Source organism: Corapipo altera, unplaced genomic scaffold (genome assembly GCF_003945725.1).
Source record: "Corapipo altera isolate COAL_440 unplaced genomic scaffold, ASM394572v1 0, whole genome shotgun sequence".
Taxonomy (NCBI): Eukaryota; Metazoa; Chordata; class Aves; order Passeriformes; family Pipridae; genus Corapipo; species Corapipo altera.
In genome coordinates, this window is record NW_020884872.1 from 39,166,973 (window position 1) to 39,187,934 (window position 20,962).

At 38.3% G+C, this 20,962-nt stretch overlaps 1 protein-coding gene across 1 annotated transcript in view; it reads right to left on the reverse strand.

The window, feature by feature from the left end:
• The window catches only part of PCCA (propionyl-CoA carboxylase subunit alpha), a 298,109-nt gene that overhangs the window by 92,674 nt on the left and 184,473 nt on the right, over positions 1-20,962 (reverse strand). Inside the window, exon 20 of the mRNA XM_027646956.1 lies at positions 16,658-16,760. Within this exon, the coding sequence (XP_027502757.1) occupies positions 16,658-16,760 (103 nt within the window). The remainder of the gene's footprint in view (positions 1-16,657; positions 16,761-20,962) is intronic.

A 20,962-nucleotide genomic window follows, 5' to 3' on the forward strand; every position in this document is an offset into this window, starting at 1 on the left:
ATAGGTACATTAGTATTACATTTCATATCAAATATATGCCAATTTTTTCATCTTTCCACATTTTGTTTCCAGACAAAAGACAGCAGAACTGTCCTATAAGTGATAAAAACTGAATATACTTTCAGTAAAGACACACATTCTGTATCTCTACTCTTGCTGAAGGCATTAGTTCAGTTAATAAAGTTCAAAATTGCAAAATCCTCCTTACCATTATGTTATGTAGAAAGGAATCTTATGTCTTCAGAAGCTGGGAAATACTGAATAAAGCAGCTCAACTAGACAGAAAAGAGGTTTGAAGTACTTTATTCACCTAGTTAACCTAGTTGTGGATTAAGAGAATGTCAAGATGGAGTCATATCAATAGGAACCCTGGTTTAAGTGCTTTTACTTTATCCATTGTTGGGACTTTGAGGTGCAAGGAAATGGGGACTACTTGGAATTAATCAGTCCTTTCATATGATTCCAAATAGTTATGATTCTACACCTATTTATTGATGTTTTTTTCTTCCTTGCAGTGCATCCTTATTATAGCCCTAAAAATGAAATGTGCATTTTATTCTGTTTGTTCATTGTAGGACCAGTGCAGCCAAACATAGTTGAATTGAGACTTCGATCAACAGGTGTCTGCTGAAACACAAGCTATGCTAAATTAGTTTCACTTTAAGTTTAGACAATCACAAAATCATAGTAGCAGTTTTAGGAGAAAATATTTGAAGGTCTTACAAGTTGTTGCCAGAATTACAACAATTACAGGTATAATAAGAGACAGTGCCCCTACTGCCAAAGAGTATATCTTTACTCCATTTCCCAGACTTATTAGAAATAAAGTAGATTTCTTTTATTTTGACAGCCAAGACTAATTTTGACAGTTACATGACCACTTGCAAAGAAGGAATCTGCCAGTCCCCCATCCCCCTGAAAACAAAACACCTTCTCTCTTGTCAAGTTTCCAAAGGTTTAAGATTTGCCTGAATGCAGCCACAACACTGTTCCACTCCCCTTAATTCAGCTTCTCAGTGCAAAATCCATTTGTCAGCTTCTGGTGTGAATAGTTCATAGTCAGAGACTTCTCTCCTTGAGAAGGTATCCTTTGTCTTTTCTTGAAATGACAACTGTGCCATTTACCTAGATGCTGCTGCTGTGTTGCTGATCATGTTAAGAGCACACTTTTCCACAGAAGTGGTTTCTGAGACTTGATAATGACAGTGTGGTATCCTTCAATCCAAATCAGATAAAGCTGCCTTTCTGACCCAGCTTGAACCATGATCTCTTCATAGGGCTGCCAGTATCCCTAACATAAAAAGCTGGCAGCTCTTGTTACACACTGACTATGGTTTCAGCCCTAGGTGACGAAAAGAATCTCCAATAAACTCAATACTAAGAGAGCTGGAAGAGAAAAAGGAATTTCCATCTTTCACTTACTCTGACAGAACCTATTTCTTCCTGCTACCTGAACTCAAGCCAGACCAGAGTAGGGGGTGTTGAGTGCAACACACTCTTCCCACTCAACAGGATCTTTGCTTTTATACACATACAGATGTGTGGATGCTGACATTAGGCAGAGAGACACCAGCCACTAGACAAGGTCCTTCAGTGATGAGGACAGATCTCATCTTTGGCACAGAGACAGCAAAGTACAACCCCTACAAGGAATTTAAAATGTTATAATTGACTTTTCCATGGTCACTCAGGAATCTAGGGAGAAATAAAGAAGATGGTAACTTAGGTGTGCTTTAACTAAAGAAATCATTTGATATACTTTTCCACAATGAATTGTACAGCTTCTACAACAAGTTTCATGTTGAAGCACTTTCAGGGAAAAAAAAAAACCACGTTTATTTCTGTGGAGAAAAACCCTGGTCAGGCTTTTCCTGCAAGACAAATGCTTCTGATCCATGAAGTTACCAGTGCCAGACAATCAGCAGTTCCTCAGTGAGAAGAGACCCTTTAGTGTCAGAATCCTTTTACCAATCAGCAAGTAATGACCAATTAAAAGAACATTTAAATACTTTCTCATGCAATTAAAACCACTGATCACCTATTTCCAGTAAAATGGATAACAAAATTATCAAGTTGCAAGTACCATGAAAATTCAGTAAAAGCACAAGAATTTTAGAGCTTTCCATGATCCCAATAAGCCATTTCATTGTGTTAGTTCTGATACCTAAACTGTCAATAGCCCACATCTGTATAAACCAGTTAAATGAATGTATTTTTATTTCTTTTAAGCCAAACAAATATTTAAAGTCTTCACTAGGAGAGGATAACATTCTAATACATCTTATTGGTATTAAGGGAGCCAAAGTATAACAGGCAGTGTGGAAAAAATATCAAGATACCTGTTGAGGAAGATGACAAATAGCATTAAAGGCTGGCAAACTCAGCTGGAGATAAAGAGTACCTTACAGGTGAAAGGCTCAGACATCTCTTTTCTTCTCAGTGTTAATTAATCTTCTACGTGCTTTGCACAGATTGGGTTTTAATGCCATTACTTAACAAGAAAAAAATTTAATACAGTAACATATACTCTGAGATTATCTGAAGTCATGAAGCTGTATCTAAATCATATTGTTCCAAAAGTTACTCGTGCTTTTTTATTTACTTTTTAGACATTTCCTGGAGATAAGACAAAACTGCAAAATTTGTATTAAGCTTTTTTTCAGTACTGGCATCAATGACAGGAACCACTGATAAAGATTCAGAGATAAACCACTATGTTCCAGTGCAGATACAATACAGGTTAGTGTTGTATTAAAAAGAGGAGAGAAAAAAAAACCAAAACAAACCAACTGATGATAGTTTAATTGAAAAAAAAAAAACAACCAAACTATATCATATGGTACAAAACAATTCTTGCTTTAATATTTTTAAAAGATAATTAAGTTTAAATGAAAGAGAAAATACAACATTATCAGATTTAGAAGAACTAATACAACATGTCAGCCCATGTTGTTTTTAATTCTGATATAGAGAAGATGAATAATACTTTAAAATTCTAATTTTAAGTACTGAAATATGCTGGTAATTAGTAAGGCATACAACAGAGATGAAATATAACCTCAAAGACCAAATGAGAATTTATACTCTGAAGTCATTTCATCTGTTAATCACTCCAGCTAACTGTACCAGAAGTAAACTTGCTAAAATGATAAACTAATGGAGACCATTAAAAAATTCCAGCTAGAGAATAAAAAAAAAAAAAAAAACCCCAGCACATATCCACAGAAAGAGTCAGGCAGATTTAGGAAAGCAGATTAATAGTCCCAAATGACTGAAAAATGCCAGAGTTGTATGCAGCATTGTACTGTCATTTTCAAAGCCATTTCCCACCTCTTCTGGAAAGCACTACTAATGTTGAACTTTCCGGGACACACCCTTAGCTATCGAACCCACTTCTGCTGGGAATCTGAATTGTTCAACAGATTCAGAGGATCCCACTCTGTAATACTCCTAAAAGCATTCATTCTTTTGGCCACCTAGCACTTGAGAAGTTTCAAGCACATTTTTAAAAAGCAAAGCCACATCTCGTGAATTGGGATTTATAACATAAACAAAAATAAAACAAGAAATGAATATTCGTACTCCACATGGCCAGCCAGAGCAACTCTAAATCACCAATGGTTCACTCTGGATTGCAGATGTAGCCCACATGATGGGCCAATGTGACTTGATCTCACCATAGACTTTGGCTGCATAGACTGACAGATTCATTGTGACTGACAGTGACCATTCCCTTGGCCCTTTCCCCTCTACTTCCATTAACTCACCTATTTCGGGTAAATTTTCCGTTGCAAAGGACAGGAAAAATCCATTAGCTGTGTAAGGGAGGGGATATATTTCTCTTTTTTATCTTAGGAGTTGCTGCTGTCTTTTTCAGAGGCATCCTATTCTAGTTGGTTTTGTTCTTGGTCTGTTCAACTGTTGAACAAAGGAGGCCCACACTTCCAGTTTCCTGAAATCTGGATATACTGCCTCTCGCTATCCTTCTCTTCATTTATTGCTCTTTATCTTTAAACAATAAAATCAGTCTTCATTCTTGCTTATTGCATATTAAATGTTCAAGGCCAGGTTGGATGGGACTTTGAGCAACCTGATGTAGTGGAAGGTGTCCTTGCCCATGGCGGGCGTGGGTTTATATCTGTGTGCAGAACTAGATCTTCAAAGGCACTTTCCAACCTATACTATTTTGTGTTTCTATGGTATGTTGACTGGTAATCAAGGTAGTTTCCCTTTGACCGTTTAGATGATAAAACTAATACAAAAGACCCCTGAGTTACACAAAATTATGTTTGTTATAAATTAACAGTGTGCAAAGCTCACCATCATCCAAATAAAGATGCCAGTTTAACCATACACCCTTTTCATTAAACTATTTCCCTCCTCCCCCATCAGCTAGAAGAAAATATTAAATTAAAACAAGATAAACTGTGCATGCAAACTAGTCTGTTACCGTCAAACAGCTGGGCTGCTCCAACACTGACAAAGAGGTCACAGTGTGAAAATACACAGCGATTACAGCAATAAAGGAAACAGCTGATAGAGGTTAGGTGGTGGAAACAAGAGGGCAGTCACAACAGAAAGACAAGGTTGGAATGAAGACAGGAGCATGGGAGGAGCAGAGGAAGAGCCTGCCAAAGGCATGGGTCTGGGACACAGAGCTACAGCATGAGGGGGAAGGGAAGAGCCTTAGTGCCAAAACTGTCTAACTCCTCCCATCATCACACTGCATTTTCAGTTTCTTACAACTCAGATGGACTCTATTTAGGCTCTACAGTCATTCAGAAGTGACTTCAGAGAAATATGCAGCCATTTCTGAATAGAACCAGAATACGTTTTTGGCCACATTACTAAATTTTATTGACTTTTCTATGAAAGGCTGAAATATCTCCTTTATGATTTGGAACAGAGGCTTGAAAATCTGCCTGGGAAGTAAAACTGTAGAAATGCACCTCTACCATTCTCTTAAAAGCTGCATAAAACTTTGGATGAGTTCTCTGCATTTCAAAAAGCAAATATCTATATCTGCAGATCGCTACACTTCAGAACTACAGTTCTAAAAGACTCTTCCTTCTATTCAACATATACCAGCCAGGGGTGAACACAGCTTCCCCTGAAACTGTGGGTTTGGATTGCAAAACACCAGGTAAACCTAGTAAGATTGTCACCTCTGATATTTCAATGCTTACAACTGCTAGGGCTCAGCACTAAAAGAAGAAGTAGCATAAACAACCCACAAGCAACAAGGGTACCAAGGACGCTGTGAGTGGAAAAAGAAGACTGGGACAAAGATTGGAAATGTCAGAGTGCAGAAAAGATGAAGAGGAAAATTTGGAGCAAGAAGGTGGGGAGGACTCACTGAGCAAGAAGACTGAAAACAGAGAAAGGAAACTGAAGTAGTAACAGAAACATATGAAACTTAACTCAGAGAATGAAAGAGATGGAAGCATGCACTGATTGTGCAAGCAGCAAGGGGCTAAAAGTACAGGATGAAGGTAAAGTGAGACTTAGAAGAAGAGTTAACCAGACAAATTGTAAAGTAGAAGAAATGGCACAAGCAAAACTGACACTGAGGCCCCGGGAAAGGAAAATGGAAATGAGGACCAATACATGGATGAAAGCCTGGGGGCCTGTGGAGCAGGGTACAGCTACATAGGAGAAGATACTGTAGGAACCAGCCTTGGTTCTTTTCTAAGTGATGTGGAAGTCCAAAGGGGAGACTCAGACAGGCTGGACAGTAAGTATGGACCAGGCAAGATGTCTGTGGAGTGGAAACTATGACCAGCCAGAAGAATGAAACCAGAACAAAGCCAAACTCAGAAGAGGCAGGACCTGAAAAATGGCACATTAGTAGCAGTGAGCAAAAAGAAGCAAAGAGGCAGAAAGCACAGCTTTTGAATGCTTGGCCACCTTTTAAGAATGGAAGTTTCCCAGGCAGTGGCTGGACATCACTTACTGATGGGAAGTCGAGAAAAAAATCTTTGGTTTTTCCTTTGCTTGCAGATACACAACCTTTTGTGTTTGCTTTAGTAAACTGACTTATCTCAACCTAGGAGTTGCTTTCCATCTTATTCTCCCTCCTCTGTCCAGCTGATTTGGGGGGGAATGACAGGACAGCTTGGTGGATACCTGGCATCCAGCCAAGGTCAGCCCACTGCACTGGTGCATACATTACCTGAAATAATTCTAGAATTATGAAGCTATAGGTCTATTTTGGTTTCCAGTTGATTTCAATTTATTGTATGTCCTTGAGATCTATAGATTTTTCTCTGGAACATGAAGTATACCATTGGCAATAGATTATGACTACTTAAGTCATATTCCTTTTTTATTCTCTATAAGCCACAGACAGTGATGCAATTTATTATTAATTTAAACTAATTTCCCTCCTCCTGCATCCAGGATAGCCTCGTTCTCTTCTTAACCCTTTCAGTAACATTACTTTTAGCCTGATCTTGAAAGGAAAAAAGAAGTTAACAAAATGTACTATTTGCAAGTCCTTCCTCTAAATCCACACCACATATTCAACCTCTGAACCCACTAACTGGTCAGTATTAGCCAAACATATTATAATCCCTTTAAGTTTTATGAAAATGAAAAGCTGCACAGAGAACAAAATGAGTGCTCCCATTCAGCTCTTGGACAGACAAGGACAATATGGTTGTCAACCAAATTGGTTGGTCAATCTGTGAGTAAATACATGGCAGACCCAGTGCTGCTTTCTGGCAGGACAAATAGGGAATGTGACACCACCATGGACAAAGAGATGATTTTAAAAAAAGAAGGTGACAGCGAGAGGTAATTGGAGGATATGACTGGGTAAGGCTAGGGGCAGGAAGAAGTACTGCACTAAGAGTTTCCTAGCAGACACAAAAGTGTGCTGGAGGTACTGATGTGGACAAGTAATGAGGACCCAAGAGACAATCCTGCAGACCAGTCAGTTCCACTAATGTGAGCCTGCTTATGGCCCACCATATCACACTCTTATCAACATGTCCTAAGTGCCACCATCTGAGGCAGCTGGGCTGGCCTGCCCTTCTTTCTACAGGGAAGACAAGAGGTGACTGGCAATTGCCAGAGGCAAAACCAACTCAGCTACATTGCTGGAGAGCAGAGAAGTAAAGCCAACACCACGAGCCTGTCCCTGTAAACTCCCCTTAGTCTAACTGACATCTTGGCTGCAAAGCAGCCAGTGGGGGATAGACACAGGCAGAGCATCTTGCCTTCCTTCCACTCATTTTCCATAAACATCAATCATAGCTGTATCCAAGTATCACACCCTGGATATTTCAGTGATTAATCTGACACTTACCGCTACAGCTTTAATGATATCCTTTATTGTAGAGGTGTCACAACAGGGCACAATGCACTGTTACGTGGACTTGCATGAGCCACCTCTAAGCAAGTTACTACAATTAGGAACAGTACAGCTGCATTAACACAGCACTGCCAAACTAGGTTAGTTAGCATAGGTTCCTTTGTGCTGTACTAAACTGTGCCATGTAAATGTATCCCAAACGGGGAACAGCACAATGTCTCTTGAGTGACTACTGTATATAAATAACAAATAGGGGCCTAATCATTTGTATTTCTAATCTTAATTTTCATCCTCCCACAACCCAGGTTCCCTGGTTTTCTTAGAACATCCTGCTTGCATTCAAATCTTTGTTACAATAAGCTTAATAGCCAGACATACAGCTGTACCACTAGTCTCGTATAGCAAGATCTATTCCACAGATCTCTGACTTCTACCAATAGCCAACACTGATACTGAATGAACTCTCATGAACAAAGCTATGTTTTCTTAATAATAACAGTTGTATAAACATAAGGTCTTCTCAGTTAAAGGGAAACTAACATCAAAAAGCAGTAAAACATGGAACCCTAAACCCTTCTTTCTTTGAAGAAACACCTTTGAAGCGAGGTGTTTCTAGTTATGGGTGAATGAAATGAGAATTCAGCTGCAACAAACGGACATCCAGTCTGTATGAAAGACTAATTAGATCCATCTGAGAAGCTGTGTCTAAAACTGCTTCATATATTTCAAAGGAAAGCTCTTCTAGTCTATCTTTTGAGAAGACTACATCAAAACATTTAGTCACAGCTGACGCACATCTATCCACTACAGCAGCATTATTTTTCATAAGCCATAAAAAAGCTACATTTAAGTAATGTTAACAGTCTGGTTTACTTAAAAATTAAAGTAAATGGAGGGAAAAAAGTGGCAAAGAAATTTAGAGCTAAGAAAGCAATTCAAAGCAGCAATGACCTTATAGTTCCCCCTGATGTCAAAGCATCACGAGATCCCAAAGTAGAGTCTTATACTGAATATTAAATGTGCTGAGATTTGCTTAGAGAACAGAATTAAAGATGAAGCACCATCCAGGAGCTGCAGAGTTAACTACAGCTTTTGAGGTAATAAGCCAGGCTCTTATCTTAGCATTCTTTTAAATGTAACTATTGCTACTGCCAAACAATAGTTTTGGCTCCTCCAAAGGAGGAGGTCACATTTTTTAATCTATTCATTATACAAAATTTGGGGAAAGGGGTTGGGAACCTGGAAGGGCTTTTAGAGGCAGGAAGGAGTTGGTTGGGTTTTTATTTTCCAGTTTTATTAGATGCAAAACCAATGGTAAAGAGAAGCATATAAGTGATGTTCACGTAAGCACTGTTTTTAGAAACTAAAAAATCATTACATGAGTATTGTGGTGCAGCTTCTCAAGTGTGGTACACGCATTAATTGAAGCAACAGCTGTGCCTCAAGGAGTTTTCAGTCTTACACCAGAAGACCACAGGAGACCTGGAAGGATGGCAGGAAACATTTAATGCTGTTATGCCAGAAACAAGACTTTTTGAAGAAAGAAAATTGTATGTTATTGCTCTGTATTGTTAGGGATTTAATTTATATTTCTGTTCACTGTTCACTGGAAATCCTGGAACTTGGATCATGACCCATGGCAGAACATAGTCTCCATTTTCATAACACAGGAATTCATCCTGTGAAGCCACGTGTGGGGGTAAAACTTTTCATGAGGTAATTTAGAATTAGTGGTCGTAAAAACCTAGCCCCTTCTCTGCCTTCTAACTTTCTATCTTTTAAAACAGTGAAGTTTGATTCTTACACAAGGAAAATAAACATCCAAACTGACCATGCCCACTTTTAAAATATTTTGCATTTTAGCATTTCAGACCTTTCATTTCATTTTCTTTTTAAAAATTTCTTGTAGGCTACATGCTAGTGCCAGACCATATGTTTCTGTGAGTTTTGTAGCAGAACGACAAATCTCCAAAAACTACTATGACCAAACTATTCACTGCCCTGACATAGAGGGGAGAGCATATTTAAAGCTACAAAATGAATGCATTACTTTTCATGTAATTTTTAATTCCCAACCTTGAAGGTATTTTTTCTATATGCTTATGGAGTACTGTGTAAATAAATTAATTTGAGACACAGAAATCCACATCAACAATCTCTCTTTACAAATCAAATATATACCATCATATACTTACTGTTAAACCTGTACAATCCAGATATACTCTGCCTCTCTTTGCTTAGTGCACAAGCACACCTAATACAAGTACAAACAAATAATATATATTTCATATTTATCTAAGCATTTTTACTTCTATCTTATCTAACATCTCCCAGCATCTAAATTCTCTGAGACACTCAATGCAGCACAGTGGAAATTCATACCAGAAACACTGAGTTCACAACAAGATACTGAGGCCAAGGCCACTTTGATTTAAAAAACACAATGTCAGCAGTCACAGAAACGTAGCAATTAAAGCCCTTGCCCACAGAGTCAAAACTGAGGGATCAGTGCTCTCCTCAGATTGAAGGATTCAAGTACACAGTGCTTGCCTCCCAGGAGAAACTGTCCCCACCCCATCAGGATAGGATAGGTCACCCTCCACCCTTCCAGTAAATCTGTCACTACAGAAAAAGGAATGCAGGACCTGTAAAGGCACAGAGTCCATCAACAAGCAGGAGCACTACTATGGCCAGTGACAACGGTAATGCTTTGCAAGGGTGGAAATCCTGGGTTATGGTCTCAGCACAGAGGTAGATTATCCATACCACATTAAAGTGGCATTCTACAAAACACACAAGTCTTACAAACAGAAAAGGTTCCAGATTCAAGCCTGAATTAGAAGAGTAAAAGTAAGTACACAACCTCTAGAACAGTAGTTTCTATACGTGTACAATCTATAGAACTCTGCACATGTACTGCAATGAAGAGTTTGTGTGCTACTCTGCAAGCAAAATGTAAACCCCATGGAAAAAGGCAGGAAAAGTCTTCTGCTTACAGCTGTAAGGATTATCTAGCTGAGCTGTAAGGATTATCTAACTGATCCGCCCCCTGCCCTTGTGGCTTTACACATACACTTTCCCTTCATTCAAACTAATATTTGGACATAGGAATAACAAATATATTTTAATTCAAACATATAACATATGTAACTATATATATATATATATAAATTTACAACTAGTCTAACCAGAAAATCTGCATTTACTGCTTCTGGGGATATATGTTAATTTGTATCTCAACTGGCTGCCCCTCTTGTTGTTTTAATTCCTACAGGTATTTGCTTTTCATTCCTATTAATCCAGCACTCATATTTCTTTCATATGACCAATTAGAAACTATTATGTGCCTGAAGCATACGAAAAATGTGAAATACTAGTAAAATACTGGCACTTTATTTGTTCTTTTAAAAAGGTTATTAATTTTATAGGAATTGGGCTGGGCAATGTTATTCTTCTATATAGACTACTGGAAAGACAGAACTTAATACGCACTGAATTACTATCCTGCTCCACTCACATTTGTGTTTAAGGAATTAAATGTGGTCTAAGTTTGCTTACAGCAACTTCCTATATCATTGCTCTGATTTTACATTATACTGCTCCTTGTTACACATGATGTTTCGCATACTTCAGTTTCATTTTTGGGTGGTATTTCTTACTAAGCATTTTTTTTTCCTCCCCCCCAGAAGAGAATGTACAAAACAATGAAAATATTTCCTGAAGTAATTTTGAAATCTACTTACCCCTCAATCATGAAATTTACAGCAAATTAATAAAAGTAAAGCTCTCCTAATTGTTTATTATATTTTAATTTGAAGTCAAATCTTAATCATAACTAGGCATAAATGAATTCATTAACTAAATTAAACCGTTCAAACAACTACTTACCTACTCTATACTGATCATACAGGATGTATTCAAAAAACTATGAGAGTAATTAATGCCTTAGATTTTATTTTATGCTCTCATTTCGTACTATATATTTTCCCTTGGAAATATTAAGAGGTACACAGGTCAATTTTCCACCTACATAGGTATCTAATAAATTATTTATTTCTCAAGAAAAAGACAGGGGAAAAACATTGGGTTTTTCCTAATCGTTATTAAAACATTTATTAATCAAATTTCTCACTGGACTGAACAAAGTTCACAAATTTTTCATAGAGATTTCATGTCTGTACTACACTTATCTGTTCTTAACTTTGGATTTAGGATGTGATCTGAGGTTTTGTGAAAATGGTAGCCCATTCTAGTAGCGATCTGCACAAAGGAATTTAGCTTTCTCCACTCCTCTTATTCAGCATTTGACCTATACAGGTCCCCCTGGAAATATATCAAATTTCCATGTGCTCAAAGTAACTTCTGAACTATTTCACCTTATGCTTTTTCTTCCCCCCCCCCCCCCCCCAAATATAAACAACTTCAATGATAAGAAGCTACTTTATAACTGAAAACATCTGGAAATTCTTTGTCAACTAAACAGATGAGAAGATGAGGCTAAGTGGTCTGGGAAGGTATGCATCCACCACTGAGATGAAGAACCCTAACAGAAAGGATTGTTTTCAAGCATGAAAAAGCACAATAACAACTACTTGCAGAGAAATCATGCAAATCAGCAATAAAGAATTCTCAAGACAGGATTGCTATACCATAGCAAATAATCAGAAAATGGATGATTGTGGCAAAAATGTTTTCAAGAACTGTATTTATTGCATAGAATGTAGTTACAAATTCCTGACTGAACAAAAACAGGTTGCAAAGAGGGTTGGAACTAGATGATCTTTAAGGTCCCTTCCAACTCAAACCATTCTATGAATAAGCAACAATGCCGCCATCACATGGAACCAGACCACCCTTGGTGACTGACATGTCTTTGAAGGATCAATTTAATATGTTGCAGGGAAACCACACATCTACCAGGTTTGTTCAATATTTGTAGGTTCCCACTTGCTTTTGTCTCTCCCACACTTCAGTACTCGGTAGAACATTCAGGCTTGGTAAAGCAAAACAGACTCCAACCTTCATCAGCAAAACTCAATCAAGTCTTCGTATCAATGAACTCACAAAATAGACACATTTGATAGTCACATGGGCAATTAAAATGGCAAGATGGAAAAGACTCCTGTTTGTAACTGAACTAAAGATTCCACAGTTTGGTGGTGGGATGCTTCTGGACTGTGTATTGCTGTTTTGCATTAGTCTCTTGTAAAGGAGAGTAGTCTTCCTTCCAATTCTATTTCAGCAGTAATCTTGATACTAAGATCTTTAATTCAATTCACGAGAGGAAAAATTTTAAGCATATGAAGAACAGAAACCAAAGCCCAGAATCTGACCGTCTGTCCTCCAAAGAGCTCCAAAGAGCACGTATGACAAGCAGTCAGCTTAAAGGTTCTTCTAGTAATTAAAATATAGAACAAAAGAAAAAAGAATTACATTCACATTAATTTAGTTGGCACATTCTTTGTACACGAGCAAGCAGGTCCCACGAAAGTTGCTAAACTAATTCTCAAGTCAGGTCATTAAACTCTTCTAATTGCAAAAGCATTTGTTATGCTGACAGGGTATCCCCAAAAACAACTGTCAAACTCAAAATTCTAGTACAGAAATTTCATACTAACTTAAGTACTAGCCTACATGTTGCTGGCTTCAGAATACAAACAGACCTACTTCTATTTTAAAAGAAAAAATATCAAATTAGGATTCACAGAAGTTTTTAACCTCTGCTGGAATCTCAAAAATTAATATTTTTGTCTGCACTGCTTCAGGAAAATAGCATTGCTCACTCCTGACCACTTGTTTTTTAAATCCTTCAGTTTGGGAAAGCAAGGCTGCTAAAGTGGCCTAAAGCCAGCCCCCATCAAGGACTTGTTAAAAATAAAATGGTTAAAAACAGATGGTTACAAAATTCAAAATTCTGAAAAATAAAGAGCAGCAAAGAGCAGTTAACATTGCACAATTCATTAACAATCTCATGATAAAAGTAGAAAACCACAGATGATCCACAGACCGAAATGCTGACGAATGATCCGCTCAAAACAGCGGGAATCATGGAGAGGCCTGCTGCTCACACCCCCTGCACAGAGCGCCAAGCACTGCACACTGTGAGGTGGTGAGGTTTCGGCTGGCAAGAGTAGAAGAGTTACAGAAAAAAAGAAAAGAGTCACTGTTGGAAGAGTCCCTGTGGTAAACAAAGTAAATCAGGATGTGAATGCTGCTGCTGCAAAGCACAGTTTGCAGCAGGAGTAAACTTCTGAAGGGGAATGTGAAGGTGGCCCTCCTACTGGGCTATCTAACTGCAGCACATATTCAGCTATCTTTGTCTCAAGCCACAAGGGGACACAACTCACAAAGGCAGGAGCCCATATCACACCAACTTAATGGCAGAAAGTAAATGCAGAAGTTCAAAAAGTGAAGCTTGTGTTTCTGACAGCAAAGTCAATAAAGCAAGCTTTGAATTTCCCCCGTTTTTTCCTGATGGTGTCTTATACCACCTGATCAGAAACAAGATTTCTCATTCCTAGTCTTGACTTTTCCTTCTTTGAAGTTTTAAGGCAGTTGTTTTTCCTTTGTAAAGCTTTGAATAATAATTCAGATTTTTGACAGTGCTGTATTTACTATACACTCTTGTCTGCAGCACAATCACAGGAGAACACAAGCAAAAATAAAATTATTAAAAAAGAATAACATGTCCTCTGCTATTTATCCTGTAACAATGAAAATAAGTGTAACTCTAAACAACCCTGGTATTCAAAAACAGTTGTATGCTTTTTACAAACCCAAGCTTTGGAGCAAATTTTAATACACTATACCTAGAGGTTTAAGTGAGACAGACTTCTGGTTATTGTGCAATCCACCTACTGTGATTTATTTCACCACCTAAAGGATTTTCTAGATGCAAATAAACAAGGAATTATCACTACCCAAGTCTACAGGCTCAGTAAGGGTAGAATTAAAATGTAAAAGCTGCTGCTGCAAATCCCTCTGGCCCAGGCTTCGGGTATGCAGTGTTCCCACCCGGCTACTTTGTCCCTAATGCTTAGGCACCCCTTCATCTGTGTCAGGGGTGCTCAGCTCCTCACAGGTGCTCCTGCCTCCTGGCCTAGCAGTAGATGGTAACAACAGTAACATCCTGCAGGGACACAAGGACACAAGAAGGTACTTTCACATTTGTTATTGTTTGAATAATAAACCAAAGGATCAGAAATCAGACTCCATATATGGCTTGTTAAACTGGGTTTATACCAGCTGTAATTCTCATACTGCTGCAAGACATCACAACTGCTTAGCATTTCCACATAAACTGAGAGACAGGTTTGGACTGTGGTATAGGTCAGAACTATTTTCTCTATGTTAAAATAAGCCAGCAGCAACACATATTCAGCATCCCTTCTCAGAGTTCACACCTCCTGAGAAACTCCGTGCAGTTTACAACTCTAAGAAGTGGAACGTAGGAATAATTCATATGCAAGCTTGTGTGTTCACTTACCTGCACAATCCACAGAGCCAAAAGCACAAAAGGATGCTTAGGCCTCCTCTGTCTGTAAACTTTCCTCAGTCCAATTTAAAGATCTATCTCTTGAATTATGTAAGCAAGTATAAGCAAGAGCCTAGGTAACTAAATGCAACTCACATCTCTCAAAAAACAAGTGTGCACATATGCACACAGATGTGTGCTTGTGTAATTAGCTGTGCTAAACAAAGCTCCTAGTTTGGGGAGGTCCAGCTACGGGGGTTAGATTTCTGAGCTCACAGCAGCAAGGGCCTGTGCAACACTCACAGTGACCAGCAGCCACCCTGTATCACCCTCACAGGAGGGGGTAGCTCCGAACTGACTGTTGTTAGACAGCAATGCTGCATCAAAAAGGTGGAAAGGCTGAGGGAAATGACTGCTCCTGGAAGGGCACAAACCAGTGCCAATCCAACTCTAAACTGGTCTGACATCTGGCACAGGTGTTTTGTTCTTTGAACGGGTTGTATCCAAGTTCACAGGATGCCTGTTAGGAGCATTATATAAACTCAATTCAGGAAAAAGCTGACATTGCAGACATGGCCTTTGTTTCGGAAGCAACATTCCACAAGTAGGGCAAGTGTCACTGCCATGGAACAACACTGTATATCAGGTACTGAGTAAACAGTTGCCCAAGACCTCCTAGAATTCTTTCCAAAAGAAAAGTATCACACTCATCATGAGTATATGTAAAACGTAGCGTGATGAAGTACAGGTAGTATGAAAAGGGATATTAGTTAGGCATCTTCTTGCCCCAGTTAGGCCAACAAAACCATTTTTTAAAAAAGCTAAGTTATCATGACCTCAACATACATAAGCAAAAATAACCACCTAAAAACGTGACCAGTTTCAACTGAAAATTATGTCTTCTACATTTAAATCTCAGTAGAGCAAAGCAAAAGTGAATCACCGAGACAATACTGTTTTCATTATATGAAATAAATATTTAAACACCTTTTTTCAAAGAAATCTCATTATTCTGAATGCAACATCGGTGTGAACATCATGACTATAAAATATGTCATGGAGCAGATGTTGCAGAAAAGTTTCTCCACTGAACACATGCAAGAAAAGTAAAGAGCCATCAGAGGTAAACTAGAAGACTTCTGGGATTCCTCACAGTCCTGGATTTTCAATGACTAAGAAAAATTGACTTTTTTAGGTCCTTTTGAAACCTTTTGCCCAAAAATCAGATACGAGAGTCAACTGCCTATTTAAAAAAAATAAATCTCATTTTGGTTGTGGATTTATCATTATCAGACATAAAAAGTAGTTCTCTATAAATTTACCTTCCCAATACCTCAACCAGCTTGTGCCTTGGCTTTATTCTGCTGAACAGCTGAACTACTGAACATAGCATTACTGCTCTTCTACTGGGCATTTCACTATGACCACATACAGTTCCACTACTACAATACAGGTATTGAACAATTCCAGTACAATTACTTATTCAAATTGCTTGGTTCTTTGATTTGCTTTCTTTTAACCACTTGCTTACGGTAATGCAATTTTTGATGACATTGCATTTATTTTCTTGCTCTCATATATCCACAGTGGAGCATAAGATGCTACTTCTAAACAAGACACTGAACAGGGCCATTATTTAGAAAACTAATTTAATAAACAAACAGATACAAAAGTGTTCCACAGGCATGAACAGAGAAAAAACTTATTATACTAGCACTATTTAACTAACAATTTTGTTTTCTAATTCACAGCAATGCCTACTAACATCTGTGTTTGGTCACCAAAGAGACAGAGAATTTTAGCAGCTGTCAAGGGTAATATACGTTGACTCACTGCATTGAATTTCTTAGAAAATGAGCAGAACTTACAGAAAATGATGAGCCATCCTTTGAAACCGCAACTGGGTAAATTCCATCTCCTAGACGCACAGAGAGCTCCCAGCTCCTTCTCTTTGATTTAGCAATAGGAATTCTAAAAAAGAAATAGGCAGAAGAGTAATTTTTAACAGAGATTTCATGCTTCTCCCATTTTAACCAGAAGCACTTGCCTCACAGGATGGTCAAGAAGGATATAAAATACCATTAATCTATAGACACAGTTGGAGAGCACACTTGAAAAAAATATACTAAATACATTTCTTCTGTCAAACAGCATATAAGGAGAAATTACACTCTTACTTTCTTTCTAGATTTGCCTTGACACACTGGGTATGCTGATAAAGTTATAGGAGGCCCTTTAAAACAGCCAGCATTTGCTGCAGAATTAGCTCAAACAGGATGAAAAACAGATGAGAAAGTGGGTTGGCAGGAGAATAGCAACAGTGATAGATGGAGCAGTCTTCTTAAGGGCAAAATGTAATCACTATTTCTTTCCTCTAATTCTCAGTAAACCTTAATTAAAAGCCAATTACAGACAAAAGATTTAACCAAACAAGTAATAAAGTAATTTAATACTTAATATACATTTTAAAGTATCTCATCCACAGAGCCCTTCAAGCATACTGAAAAAATAATGATGTAGAATAGGTAGACTGGTATTATCTGTGGGAATAGGTATTATCCTGCAGACCACATGCAGGATAATACCTATTCCCACAGCATTCTGTGGCTGTACCAGTTATCAAGTAATACAAGAAACCTGAATCTTTTCAACTTTAGCTTAAAGAAGCACACATCTGACAGCCAAGAAATGAGACCCAAGTCTTCATTCTTGGAAATTCAGAGTGACGCAAGTAATTTTCAGTTATTGTATTTAAATGTATATTTGTTTTCTGTTTCCTCATCCTAGCTTTTCCTCTCTTCCACTTTGCCATAATAACTGGTGTCCAAAGGTATGCTACAACTTTTCTGATGAGTGGTCACCATATAATACCATCAGCAAGCATCATGTATCCTAAAGAGAAGACAGGAAGGTGGAATTTAAGCTCTGATCAAACAAAGACATGTTATTTTGGTATAGCTTTTTTTCCACACTGACTCTTACACATGTTTAGATTTTTCTGAAAGTAATCGACAGGGATAAGTTCATCAGCTTTAGGTCTCTTCTAAGGATCATTTCTGCTATAATATTCATCTATTGTATATTTTAGAGCTTACTACCCCATTTTATTGCAGCCTTCAGAGTCTTAAAACTTGGAAACACATCTTTTTGTGTTATGTTACATGCATCTCCATTGGGGAGATAGTGAACCACATCTCCCCAAACAGTGCTCAAGTTCCCTGTAGAATCAACAGGGAGAAGCACCTGTGAGGCCTCCAGAGGTCAGAGAAGGGGAAATTATCTCCCAAAGCCAAGGAAAACACATTGACTTGCTAATAATTTCAACAATTATTTTAAGAGGGTTGGATTTTTAGACACCTGAAACTTAAGCAAGTACATGTTCAAGTAAACTAATTAGGCAAAGAGATTCCAAAAATTGTGCCTTTCAATGTGCCTGAAAAGGGAAAATGGAAACACTAAATATATCAGACACAAATAGATCAATACTTATCCTTGGTTACTCCTGGAATCAAGCCAAGTAAGGCCTAAACCAGATTTCACCAAATACCTTAGCTCATCTCTATCACTACCCAAAAAGTTCACAAAAACAAATATTGAAAATAATCTATTCCCATACTAATGATGCCAAGTGTTACCTTTCACATTTAATACACTGGCAATTGTCGAAACAACAAATCTGAGGCATTATCTATGGTTTATTGAGTGCAATGTCATTTCTCAGCACCTCATACTGAAATGTCCTGTATGTCACCAAGACATTTAGACTGGCTGATAGGAAGCACGTTAGACACGGGAGTTCCTGAAGAAGAGGAAGAGGAATTTCCTGCACAGGTAGCAGGCAGCAAGCTGAAAGATGTTTTCATTGCACTTCCTGGTATCATACTGGTGCACCACTAAGTAAGAATGCAGCAAGGTTTTGCCAGCACCTGTTTAAATTCTCCACGGCACTCCACTGCAACAACCAACAGGATTTAGTGGCTTATAGTAACTTCATATTTCTTGTACAAGAGATAAGACCTCATCTCACACCCAGCTTAGAAGATCTGCTTCACTGGTGGCATGAGATTCCTTATAGCCTTGCTGGCACGGCCCTGCTTCATATTGCATTTGACTGGAAGTGACCTCATGAATCTGGCTGCTGGCCATCAAAGGAAAGACAGTCTTGTTCTCCAGCAGGGATTATTTTTGTTCAGTCCTGTCTTGCTGAGCTTTGTCAAGTGTATCTCCAAACAGGATGCACGCCTCTTGAAAGGCATGACTATGATCACTGCTTAGCCTGGGTTTCAAACAGCCACATAATTCCTTTCTCTGCAACACCGGTGGCCAGGAGGGCAAGGTCCAGAGCTGCATCTAACACCAAATACACAGCAAGTTGTACTTCCCTCCTGGAATTGCTAGATCCATTTGCACAGGGACATTTTTCAGCTTTGTTGATCAACTTTGCCTATAGCTTTGTAAGTGTAATTTAAACTGGCTAGGACAGGTACTTATATTAGCTGGTGACAATCCTACTTTTTCTTTGTTAAATCCAATTCCATTTTGATGGGATCTGGGGAGGAGGGGAGGTTCCTACAAGTAAGAATCTTAAAATCCAAAATTAAGAATCAATATTTAAGTTTCTTAGATATGAAAAGGAAGTCGCTCAAGTCTGTGAACTACTTTAGAAATGCAGAAGCTTCTGTCATGCTAAGAAAGGGGCCTTCTGGTAGAGGGATTTTTGTTGTTTTGTGGTGGGTTATTTTTAATGTCTGAGAAGTCCTAGGGCTTGGGAAATTACCTTTGTTTTTGTCTAGGGTTGCTTCCTTAGCTGAGAACTCTTCTAACTCCTCCACAGGGAAAACATCTGAACTCTGAATATATTTCACACTAGTTCAGAAAAAACTCCCCAAACTTCTGGCTGTTTTTAAAAATGCAGAACTTTTAAAATTCTACATATTGGGCTGAAATGTGACATATTCTATTTACACCAAAAAGTCCACCAAAACTACTGCAAATAGAAATAACGTAATTTTTGCCATCATAAAAGACAAAAAAAGGTAAGGCACTTCTGCTCCAGCCCTAGGTTCAGAATCCACAAAGTATGTCTTTCACAGCGTTCAACTTGCCCTCCCTTTTTTCTCCCAGTTTGGGCAAGTGACACATCATCCAAAAAATTACTTTATTCACACATAAAGATCACCGGCTTCAGGAAGAAATACAAGTTAAGTAGCAAGATGAGTGCCAGGTGAATGGGAAGCAAGACCATGGAGAACTGTGCGCTGCTGTCCCTTGCCAGGAGCGCTACACACAAAGGGACAGAGAGAGCAAAGGCAGCACTGCAGCCCCAACAACAGGAGATGGGTGGAGAAGGGTGTTATAACTCCTTCCATACAAAATGGGCGGTTCTGAACTACTCTACTGCAAATTGCCTTCTAAAGGGAAGTATCACAAGCAATAGGAGCCCAGATGAGGAGTACAGTGATGGCTTGGCTCTAAGTCATAAAGGCTGTACTCCAAAGCACTGAAGTTACAAAAACTTATAAACAGTGCAACAAGAAAAACAGTACCGTTTTAATGATTAGTTATTTATTTTCAACCCCTATCACTGCTTGTTCAACTAGAGATAATGTCATGGTTCCATAATTTATTTCATACGTTACACAGTGTATTATGTCCCTTTTACCCTCAACTGCCATGCGCAAGACAGGCAGATCGCTTTATAATAATGCAGAAATCATAGCTCTGGCTTTCTTTGCAAGTTTTCAGTGAGGAAAGCAGACAACTGCTAAAAATTTTAGATCAACACACACTTACCGTGCTTATGGAGAACAGCCCCTAATTAAACTATTCTAGTCAAAAACAAGTAATGAAAGAAAACAGACATTCACAAAAGCAAATCAAATAATAACTCTGCCCTGGCCATTGTGATTGTCACCAACCAACTGGATAGAAGGAACTCCATAAAAACTACAATTTTCTGCAGTTTGTGACAAATAAACTCCCCTCTCCTGATTACCGCTGATGATGTAATGAGCTATGATAAAAGTCACCAGTTCCTAAAGGGCCAGAAAATTGCATATAGATTTTTTTCACTTCCAATTCAAAATACGTGTTCTAATGCTGAGGGGAAAAACACAAATTCTCTCTACTTCTGATATTTTTGCTGCATAATACTTTACATAAACAGAGAAATC